At 34.1% G+C, this 12,107-nt stretch overlaps 1 protein-coding gene across 1 annotated transcript in view; it reads left to right on the forward strand.

Moving 5' to 3' along the window:
- Positions 1–210: 210 nt before the first annotated feature.
- Positions 211–12,107, forward strand: part of MCMDC2 (minichromosome maintenance domain containing 2) — a 37,908-nt gene continuing 26,011 nt past the window's right edge. The window contains exons 1-9 of the mRNA XM_046641653.1: positions 211–304; positions 396–526; positions 605–664; positions 1,996–2,191; positions 2,832–2,954; positions 3,074–3,178; positions 5,723–5,848; positions 7,465–7,702; positions 11,594–11,799. Of these exons, the coding sequence (XP_046497609.1) occupies positions 211–304; positions 396–526; positions 605–664; positions 1,996–2,191; positions 2,832–2,954; positions 3,074–3,178; positions 5,723–5,848; positions 7,465–7,702; positions 11,594–11,799 (1,279 nt within the window). The remainder of the gene's footprint in view (positions 305–395; positions 527–604; positions 665–1,995; positions 2,192–2,831; positions 2,955–3,073; positions 3,179–5,722; positions 5,849–7,464; positions 7,703–11,593; positions 11,800–12,107) is intronic.

Consider the following 12,107-nt stretch of genomic DNA (forward strand, 5'->3'; position numbering starts at 1 on the left):
GGTAGGAGTTTTTTAAAGTGGGAAATTTTACGTTGTTTTATTTCACTCTCAATTTTAACAGTTTGTAAAGTTTCATTAGAGGTCTTCAAATGTAATTTTAATCTATTTCTAGGTGTTCTCATCTTTTCTAAGAGTTTCACCATCCTTAGTCTTTACCAGCAATTGTGGTTTAATCATTTGTAATAGAGAAGAATCATTACCTAGGAGAAAATGTCAAATCTACAAATGAAAGAGGCAGCCCTTATCTATCTTGACAGAAGTGGAGGCCTCCAGAAGTTTCTAGATGATTGCAAGTACTACAATGGTATGTTCAGCGAAGTGACTTTATTTTAGAAACTTTAAAATAAATTCCTACATATAACTATCTTCATTTTTATATTTGTATATTTTTGCAGATTCAAAACAAAGTTATGCTGTCTATCGATTCAGTATTTTAATAAATCCCTCTGATGTTGCTGAATTAGATGCTGAACTTGGAAATCACATTTTACACCAGCCTTTAAAAGCCGCTCAAGTTTTTCAATCAGTAAGTTAAAAAAAGAAATAATTTTATGCTACATGGAATTTTTTGGTAACTTTTTTGGTTTTTTATTTGAAATCACAGGTCTGTTTTATTGCTGTTAAGACTCTCTCATTAATTGGACAATTACAGACTGAAACTCAAGTAAGTTTTAGTTAAATTTGACAAAGAAAACTAAGGTACTGTGCTTTCAAGATGACTTGTAAATAAATATTTTTATATTCATGTTTTTTTATTTAAAACGATACTATAGGGGACCAGCCTGGTGATGTAGTGGTTAAGTTTGTTGCTCCAATTCTGTGGCCCAGGGTTCACAGGTTCAGATCCTGGCCATGGACCCATGCATCACTTATCAAGCCATGCTGTGGTAGGCGTCCCACATACAAAGTAGAGGAAGATGGGCACAGATGTTAGCTCAGGGCTAATCTTCCTTAAAAAAAAAAAGGATACTACATTTTTTTTCAAAGTTCAATGGAATATCTTACATACGCATCTTTCCTTCCTATATTATCACTTATAATGTTAAATATTTTTATAATAGAACATTTCAAATATATCTCAAAATAGAGTAATACAATGAACTTCCATATATCTATCACTCAGATTTAATAGTTCACAATATTTTGCCATACCTGCATCAATTTTTGAGTGTGTGTAAGGAAGATTAGCCCTCAGCATGGCTTGATGAGCGGTGCTAGGTCCGCACCCAGGATCCGAACCTGTGAACCCTGGGCCACCGAAACCACTCGGCCATGAGGCCAGCCTCTGATTCTTTCCAGTTATAAATTTTCAAAGAGTAACGAGTTGAAATCTAGCAGCTTTCAATGATGACCAATACTTTTTGGTTTTTGTTTTGCCTTTTTTTAAATTATGAGAAACTCATGAATTTTTAAATATATCTGATATGTTTTAATGAATCTTTGTCATTCTTTTTGATGCTTATATTATCCTACCTTTGGTCATTGGGAGTCCCTTACAGTTTGCCCCTATGTCCTTTTGACACATCCCATTAGTTTTTTATAGCTCCCTTGGTTTCTGGCACAAGGAAATGTACTAGGTCCATGTGGTATATTTTCCCCTGCAAACCTGGAATTAACCTTTTCCCCTAAGGAGCCCTGGTTCCTTTTAGTAAGAAATTATGTTTAGAGATCACAATCTGGGCACTAGAAGTGTTCATTGCTGTTGGGTTGTGATTGTTTTATAAGTCTCTTCAGTGGCTATAGCCAGGAAGTGTCTATTTTTAAAGAAAAATAATTAGTTCGTAATGATATTTTCAATTGAAATCTAAGATTATAAGAGTTTTGCATCTTTTATTTTATATTTAAATCTCTTTTCTCTTATGCTTAAAATTTTGGTTGCTAATAACACTAACAAATCATTTACTTGATTTACCCTACAAATATACTTACTATATTGTAATGCAAGTCCAGTTGGATCTGCAGTTTTTATTAATATCATTTTTATGTTCTTATTAGATTAATATAGTGCTGAAGTTAACACATTTACCTCCTCTGCCAAGTTATAGTCTTGATCTTTGTGAGTTTCCACTTGATTATACATCTCAAAGATTTTATATGATGCAAGGAATTGTGATTGCAATGACGACTGTAACCAAGTATACACAAGGTGCAAGATTTCTTTGTTCAGATGAAGCATGCCCTCTTTCAAAAGGTAACTATTAAAATGTAAAATCAAAACGTCAAGCAATTTATTGTTTAATCCTAAATCATGTTTACAATTATTTATGACACATTCACAGAGTAGAAAGAATGGAATAAAATTTGGTGTCTCCTTATGTTGATAAGTTTACTTTGCATAGTCTTGAAATGCATTCTTTTTCCCCTCCCCTCCCCCTCAACTTAACAGGTGCTCATGTATTGCTAAAGTACTTGTTTTTCTCACACATTATTTCATGACTATTCATGATGTTCCTTCTCCATGTAATGTCCTCTCTCAACCCTTTGGCTTAACTTCACTTTGGTCTTTCTCCATGACATCTTTTCCATTCATCCCCACCTCTCATCCGGTTGGATGCCCCTCCTGTCTTCTCTCTGAACACTATGTAAATGAATACCACATATTAAACTGTGTTTATTTCACCTATTGAAATTGTATGTTTAAGTATCCATATCACCAGTACCTTAGCACAGTGCCTGGCAAGGAATAGCCATTCAATAAATGTTAATTGAAGTGCTCTGAACCCCCCATGTAAAATTGAATTAATTATATTTCGAATTGGATTAATTTTAAAGGGTTGAAAATGGATAGTTAAATCCAAAAACAAATTTAGCTTGCCTCTATTTTGTTTCAGGATTTCAGTATATAAGAGTGCATGTGCCTGGTGCCACAGAATCTGCAACAGTAAGAAATGACTTTTTGTGTAATCTATGTTCATCTCCACTTCAAGAAGACAGAAAATTTAGAGTACTTGGTGGTAAAAATGCATTTACATTTTGTAATTACAATTTTTAAAATAGTGTTTGATATTTTAATGTGGAAATTAAATTGAATATATATTCTAATAACAAATTCTGTTTTGCTCTTTGCTTTAAGATAAACAGATAGTTGAAATAATTACCACAAAAGCACTTCATGCTTTTCGAGGATATTCTGACAACCAGCCATTTAGGTTTCAATCTCTTACAATTTTCCTAAGAGGTAAGTAAGTTCTGTTTGAATTAAAAGCAAATTGCTATAAAATATATAATATGTGTAATTGACTTGCTTATGCTTATATATTATAAATGGTACTTCTATGGTTTAAGAATCATAGGTTTTCTTATTCTTGAGAAGCCAGAACTGTGAAAATAAGAATGGGGCTTAGCCTCTTTTCTTGGGCTAAAATTGGAGGAATTAAACTATTCAGAAAGAGAGATCTTGGATATCAACCATGTATAGGTAACTTAAGAGTTAGCAAAGTAGAGACTCAAACAGGAACTCTTTTCACCGTGGTCTGACAGGGATGAGGCAGACACGTAAGCCCAGATGATAATAGATAATTTTTATATAGCAATTACTATGTGCCAGGCACTCTTACATATCTTAATTCATTTAGCCACAGCAATCCTGTCAAGTAAGTTCTATTGTTGTCTCCATTTTACAGTGTGGAAACTGAGGTACAGAGAAGTTAAGTAACTTGTCCAAGGTACACAGCTAGTACATGGCACAATCATGATTCAAACTCAGGCATTCCAGCCTCAAAGTCTATGCTTTTAACTACTTAATTTTATTATATACTATATATAAACCACACATTACAATATAGAAATATAAGTGGCTCTCCAACTTATATTTTAGTGGAAAACCCTTTCTTCAAATAAATTCTTATATAGAACCCAAATAAATTTTAAAAAATTAAATAAATAAAAGCAGTCCTTTAAGGTTGACATCAGAAGGGATACCCAGACTTCCCAGCCTCCTTGGCTTCCTCTTGACCTTTCCTTTGTCCCCCAAGGAAAAATCCACTACAGTTTAAACAGCAGATATTTATTTGAGCAATTAGTATTGCAACTTGGGAGACACAGATTCAGGCAGAAACCCAAAATGTGCTCCAAGGAAGACGAAGAAGGCAAGGGTTAATAAAGGCAAAAAGAGAGAAATTACACAGGCTGTTTTGCAAAATTTGTGATTGGTGCTGGCAACAGCTGCTGCTTCTTGGCTACACATGATTGGTTGCTAAGGTCATCTCTAAGGTAAAAAGTTTTTATCTATGGGAGTAAGCATATTTCTTGAAAGATGGTCAAGATGATAACAGTGAAGCACAGTTTCAAAAGTTACATTTTATCTGGGTAGAGATGTGGTGTGCGTACATAAGCCCCGTTTCCTTAATGGCCTCCCAGCCCCATTTTAGAAGCCTTGACATATGTTACTCCATTTTGTTATCACTGTCCACACCTTGACCTCAGGACACATCCACCAAACTCTAAGATTCCATGGAACAGTTGAGAAACTATTCATTTTTATATTCCCCTTGTAATTCATTCTGTTTCCTTTAGTTGCTTTTGTTGTTTTCTGTTTGCTTGGTTAGTTTTGGGTTTTTATTTTCTCAATTCTGGAGCCTGATTCTTCCTTGTAAGTGCACAGGATACACCAACATGCTCTGTGGAGCTGAAAAAAAGAGTGTGAGAGAGAAGAAAAAAATCGAGATCACTGTTTGATCTTCACAGAGAGAAGTTAATTCTTGCTCTCCTCTGTAAGCCCTTCTTTCATAGCTTTATAACCACCCATCTTCTAACTGTGTAATAGAGGATCAAGATTTTTAGTGTATTTTTTTTTAACAAATTTTGAGGGGCCGGCCTGGTGTTGCAGCAGTTAAGTGCGCACGTTCCACTTTGGCGGCCCGGGATTCGCCACTTAGGATCCCGGGTGCGGACATGGCACCGCTTGGCAAAAGCCATGCTGTGGTAGGCGTCCCATGTATAAAGTAGAGGAAGATGAGCATGGATGTTAGCTCAGGGCCAGTCTTCCTCAGCAAAAAGAGGAGGATGGCAGCAGTTAGCTCAGGGCTAATCTTCCTCAAAAATAAATTAATTAATTAATTAATTTTGAACTTGTACAAAAACTTTGCCCAGACTGTAGATGTGAGAGAGAAACCTACCATAGGGCAAGAGGGTAGACTTTGGAGATCAGCAGACCTAGAGGTGAATTTCAGTTCTGCTACTTACTATTTAAAGCCTTGTGCAAGTCATTTAAACTCTCAGTTTCTTCATATATAAAATGAGGATAACAATATCTATCTTACAGTTTACAACCAGATAATGTCTGTAAAAGTATCTTGCCTATATTGTAGACAGTGAATAATACTTTTTAAAATTATTTTCTTCCCAAATAAAATGATTGCTTATAAGGTAGTTTTTATTAACATTTCTTGTCATTTAATGCAAAGATGTTTCATCTTAAGCAGAATGATCTTGTTTTTTCCTTTTGACTATATGAGACTATCTAGCTGCTGTCACATGCTTCTTGAAGTTGATTCATCATTGCCTATTAGTATTCAAATGTATCAGCAATAAAATTGCCTCAGTTTACATTATTAGTGCCACTCTATATAGACATTGTACTAAGCAAAAGTAAATACAACTAAGTCAACTACTGAATTGTTACTAGTTCTAGATCTACTAGTTACCAGCTCTTGGAACCATATGATCATATATAAGTTTTGTTTAGTGAATACATGTTTTCTTTTGTGTTAAATAATTTTAGACGAATCAGTGAATAAAATGAATATAGGAAATGAGTATAAAATTATTGGAATTCCAACCTGTGTAAAAACTTCACAAACTGCTGTCTGTATAGAGGCAAATAGCATCGCTTTTTGCAATCCAAAAGGTAAGGAAAATGTTGGTATCTTATATTAAGAAATATTTAAGTTTAAATCCATTTATTCAGGAAAAAAATATTGGTTGCCTATGTGCTGGGCATTCTTCTAAGCACTAGGGATACAGCTGCGATCAGGACAGTTGAGGTTCAGGACTTAGATCATATGGTAGAGAGTCAGTAAACCTATAAACTAATCAATAAGACAATTTCAGATAATAAATGCTACAAAGGAAATAAAATGGGATAATGTAGAATGTTGCCCGCAGGAAAGACTCCCTTTTTTTGGCTAAACCTTATTTTGATTTTTTATAATTAGCAACGAGAAAAATGTTTCAGAATGCCAAGAGTTGGAGATTAGTCAAAGGTTTTTCTACCTTACCATTTATCTTCTAGCTAAGTAACTATTGTGGTCTAAAAGAGAGCCCAATAAAATAGCATGATTTTCCTCATCTGAGTTCTGAACCAATCAAGAAATAAGACAAATGAGAAAGGCAGATGAGGGCCAAAATAGCACCTTTATTCCTGATAATTTCCTCTAACTCCAACATAATTAAGCATTAAATAAACAAAAGGAGAGAGCAGACTTACCCTTTTAACTTGGCACACAAATATCTAAGTGTAGGAAAGGCTAGTTAGCTCTTGAATAGAGTTAGAGTTTTTTGGAATTCTTAGATAACCATCTGCAATAATAGAGGCCCAAGCTGAACTTAAATGTATTGGATTCTAGATACCTCTGGTTATCTTGAAGAGAAAAGCTTCTTAAAAGAATAAAAATGTTGAAGAAAGAAAGCACTAATGGACAATAGACATTTTAGTGATCTTTTAAATATTTTCTGCTGTGAAGTGTTTCAAGTTTTATTGGTTCGTTAGCAGAACATGACTTACATGTAGGTGGAGAAGTGTGCTTTCTCATGCTGGACTCCAGAATTAGGCAAATTTAACCACCCAAATGTGGCAAGAACTACACTAAGGTCGCCTCCCTTGGTCCATGGGCGTGGATGCATAGAAGAAATGATTGCTCTGTGATGGCAGCCCAAGAGGAAGGAGAACAGGACTGGATTATACCTGCACAGCTATTCCTCCCAAACTGACCAACTGGATTAAATCACTCATCGCTTTCAGAAGCTGGACAGAGTGAAGGAGTGGAGAAGATCCAGAATGTTACAGTACAATACACTACAGTGCTTTCAAAGTAGTAGAGCATAAATCTTCCCTTTTAATAGCAACATGCAAGTATTTCCCATTCTGTTTTTTAGCCCTCACTAAAGGTGACGTTATTTCAGACGTAGAAATATAGAAGCAAACACTGCAATACAGGAGCCCCATGATCTGGCTTTGCTCACATAAATCTTAAAAGGAGAAAAATGAGGGGTTTGCTTGCAACCCACAGCCAATCTATGTGGACATGGGGGGTGACTGCTTCCTTTTATTACATTCCCTGGGATAGAAATGATAGACCAGAGTGACCTCCAATCATAATTTAATATCATTATAAGAATTTGAATATGGCATCATTAAAAGAACTGCAATTTGATAATATTTTAGATAAATGGAATTAGATATCTATAATGTTATTTTCCTGTTTTAAAACTCTTTTTAATATATGTGTTTATATTTACTTTCAGTTCCTTCAGGAATTAGCGACAGTTTCAGGTGTCTCCTTTCTTTGACTTCCAGTTCATGCTGGAAGTTTACAGCAATACTTGCCAATAGTTTTGCATCACAAATTGTTCCTCCTGGGACTTACAACTTGCTCAAGCTGTGTTTGCTGATGAGTCTAGTACAGACAAGTGACCGTAATAAGAAACTGGAAGATTGCCTGGATATTTTAATTATAACAAGTGATACTCTACTTGTAGACAGGTAAAATATGTCACATGAATTTTTCAAATTATAAATTGGTCACACATATTTGCATAAATCCTTTCTGTGAGCATTATTACGAGACAAATATTTAGAATTTATCTGAGTAGTATAAATATTATATAAGCTTTTATCAGTGAAGTTCAAAACTTTTAAAATGTAAATTGAGAAATGGGATATTTGCTTTCAATATTTTGAGACTCTAACCACTCAAAGTTTCACCTTGTTTCCCCACTCAGACCTTTACAGATAAACACATCCGTCACAGGCTTCCTTTTCCCCCATTCCCTGGTTCAGTTTTCTGTTTTTGTATTTTATTTTCATTTTTAAATAATCTCCTTCCTAAGAACCAACAAGCCATTTTCTTATTTTCCTTCAAGATTCCATTCAATAGGACTGATTCACTGCACTCAAATCAAAAGTCCCCAGATTACTGTTTTGGGGGTATCCCCCTAACCTTGGAATAAGCCTCTTCTCAAAGCATTTTGGGGCTCCCCACTAGCAAGTACCCTTTTTTAAAAGTTACTTAAATGTTCATAAAGCTAGGAATAACCTTCTTATATGAATATCTTGTATGCAATTGTAAAGCAAAAACAAATTTATAGAAGGAATTTAAAATTTAAAAATAAAATTCAAATTAACTTTAACTTAATTGGACAGATGGTGTTTTGCTGAAATTAAATTAAAATTAAATTGCAGTGTAAATATGGTGCTAACTGCTACAGATTACACCAATTTAATCTTCTACTAATGAGCATGAGAGTATTTGTTTCCTCATAGGCTCACCAACACTGGGTATTGTTAAACTTTTAAATTTCGCCATCTGAAGGGTAGAAAATGGTATTTTATTTTAATATGCATTTCTTTAATTAGAAGTACATTTTAGCATCATTTACAGCTTGTTAAACGCCTTTATAATTTTTCTGTGAACCTCTTTGACCACTGTCCATGTTTCTATTAAGCTGTTTCTTACTGATTTGTGATACCTCTTATAAATTAAAGCCTTTGTCTCTTTTCCTGTTTGTCATTAACCTTTGACATTTCCTCTGGTATTTGGGGCTGTTTGAGAGATTTGGCTTTTTGTTTTGTTTTTTAGGTAAAATTTATATACAGTGAAATAAGCAGTTCTGATGTATACAACTTGATGAATTTCGACAAATGTATACACTCCTATAGCCACCACCACAATAAAATAGAAAACATTTCTATCACCCGAGAAAATTCCTTCATTCCCTCTTCCAGTCAGTTCCTATCTCCACAGGTGATTTCTGTCATGATAGTTTTTCCTGTTCTTGAACTTCATATAAGTAGAATCATATGGCATATACTCTTTTAGGTCTGGCTTTTTGGCTCAACATGGTATTCAGATTGATCCAGTTGTGTGTATCAGTAGTTCATTGTTTTTATTGATGAGTAGTATTCCATTATATGAACATACCAGAATTTGTTTATCCAGTCTCCTAGTGATGGACATTTAGGTTTTACAGGTTTAGAGTAGTATAAGTAAAGCTGCTCTAAACATTCTTGTACAAGTCTTTTTCTGGACATGTGTTTTTGTTATCTTGGATTAATACCTAGGAGTGGAATTTCTGTGTCATAAGGTAGATATACATTTAACTTTATAAGAAACTTACCAAACAGTTTTCAAAAGTGTACCATTTTACATTCCTACCAACAATGTAAGGTTCCAGTTCTTTCTATCCTTATCAACATCTGGTGTTATCAGTCTTTCTCAATTTAACCATTCTAGTGTGTGTGAAATGGTATCTCATTATGGTTCTAATTTGCATTTTCCTGATCACTACTGCTTGAGCTCTCTTTCATATGCTTATTGGCTGCTCATATATCTTCTTTATGAAGTGTCTATTCAAGTCTTTTGCTCACTTTTAAATGGGTTTGTTCGTTCTGGATGCGTGTCCTTTGTCACACATATGTATCGTGAAATTTTTCTCTCACTCTAAAGCTTGTATTTTTTTTCTTAAAGATATCTTTGATGAGCAGACTTTTTAGTTTTGATGAAATCCAATTTATTATTTTCTTTTATGTCTAGTGTTTTCTGGGTTCTGTTTAAGAAATTTTTGCCTAGCCCAAGGTCATGAAGATATTCTTTTATGTTTTCTTCTAGAAGCATTATAGTTTTAGCTTTTACATTAGGTCTATTATCTATTGCAAGTTAATTTTTGTATATGGTGTGAGGTAGGAGTCAAGGTTAATATTTTCCCTATGCATTTATCCAATTTTTTCATAGTTTGTTGAAAAGACTTTCCTTTCATGATTGAATTGCTTTAGTACCATTGTTGAAAATCAGTTGAACTAGGTAAAAACTAGGTATAAAATTGAACTTGGTATAAATCTATTTGAACTCTCTTTTCTGTTATTTTGACCTATTTGTCTATAATTATGCCAATACCACTTGTCCTTGATTATTATAGCTCTGTGTTAAGTTTTGAATCAGGTGATGCAACTTTATTCTTCATTTCCAAGATTTTTTTCACTATTCCAGGTCCTTTGAATTTTCTTATAAAGTTTAGAATCCATATGTTAACACCAACTTCTCCCCTAATCCCCCAAAAAAGCCTTTAGGGATTTTGATTAAAACTGCATTTAATGTTATAAATCAGTTTGGGGGAGAATTTACATTTTAACAATGTGGTGTCTTCCAATCCATGAATATGGTGTATATCTCCCTTTATTTAAATATTCTGTGATTTCTTTCAGCAAGATTTTGTAAAGGTCATGCACATATTTTGTTAAATTGATTTCTAAGTATTTGATATTTTTGATGCTATGAAAAATGGTAGTATTTTATTAATTTCCTTTTTCAAATATTTGCTGTAAATATATAGAAATACAATTGATTTTTGTATTTCGACCTTGAATTCTATGACCTTGTGTCAGTATTTTTTTTAATTCCTCAGCTAATTCCAATGTGCAGCCAAGTTTGAAGCCCATTGTTCTATATAACTAGGTTCTCAGTCTGACTGCACGTTAGAATCACCTGGGAGAATTAAAAAAACAAGTTTATGACTGTGGCCCACCCCCAGAGATTCTAATTTACATGTCTTGGGGTAGGGTTTGGCAGTGGAAATTTTAAAAACTCCCCAGGTGAATTTAATGTGAGCTAGGGTTAAAAATGACTGCTCTATAAGCTTGCAAAAGTTTCTTTCTAAATCTCACTCCCCTATTTTATGTATCTTCAAACTAATATCCAAATTCCTTAGAATGGCACGTACTCTAGACATTTTATAGCATCTACTTATCCACATTTGAGGGATACAGCCTCACCCTCTTTTGCACTGCGTGTCTCTGTCTGCTCATCATAGTTGATTGAGCTAGCAAGCTATGATTTCTGTGGCAAGACTTTGAAAGCTAAGTTAAGATAATCATATTCCTTTCTTAGAATTTAAATTTGAGAAATGAAGGGGCTAAGGCAATTGGCAAAGAGATTAGAAAGCAAAAGGGTATATCAGGAGTTAGCATGCTACATAGGCAGTAGGGATAGTAATGATGGGCTACTGGCAAGTCTAAATGCAAAAATTCTGAAGAAACAAAAGAAAGCAATCCATAAAAAGAGGAAGGCCCGGTTCAAGTGTCATCTGTCTGTAGCTTTCTCTCACTTCCTTCCAGGAGGAAATAATACTCTCTTATGGATGTTCTTACAACATTATTTTAGTACTTATCACCTTGTGTTTTAGTTTTTTGTTTATGTCTCTCTTTCTAAGCTGTGGGCTTTCCCAGTTAAGGACTAAGTCTCATGTATGTTTTTATCCCTAGCACAGGTGCTCAGTAAACATTGAATCAAATTAAATTTAATTGTGTAGCTGTTATACATTATGACTTTGGAAAATCAAATATTAAATAATAGTAATGAATCATTTATTTTTTCCCTAGGCTTTTGAATTTTAGTATAAACCTTGTGCCACGTGGTATACATCATCCAGTCTCTACTGAAATTTTTCCTACTCTATCCAGGAATAAATATGGAACTGGAGCTGTTAGCATTCAAGCTGGCACTGCATTACTAGCTAAAGGTGGTATCTGCTTTATAGGAGACTTGGCTTCATACAAAAAAGATAAACTTGAACAGCTTCAATCAGGTAAACAATATTTTTTTCAAATTAATTTTCACCTGTTTAACTTATAGTGCCATCAATGTCAAGGGGCTACTTAACAGTTAAGATTGTATTGTACTCATTTTAGGAATTGAGAAATTATATTAAATGACATTTCTCATTTTACCTTTATAAATAAAAACAGAGGAATTTAATGTGCAAATGCACTGTTTTAGCCTTTGCCTTCAGTTGTGCTAACACATGAGTTTGTATTGGGCCAGATTTATTTCCTTTTCTTGCCTTATTGCATTTGCTAGGACTTCCAATATGATGTCAAAAAGTGGTGATGAGAA

This window comes from Equus quagga, chromosome 16, assembly GCF_021613505.1.
Source record: "Equus quagga isolate Etosha38 chromosome 16, UCLA_HA_Equagga_1.0, whole genome shotgun sequence".
In the NCBI taxonomy this organism is placed as follows: domain Eukaryota; kingdom Metazoa; phylum Chordata; class Mammalia; order Perissodactyla; family Equidae; genus Equus; species Equus quagga.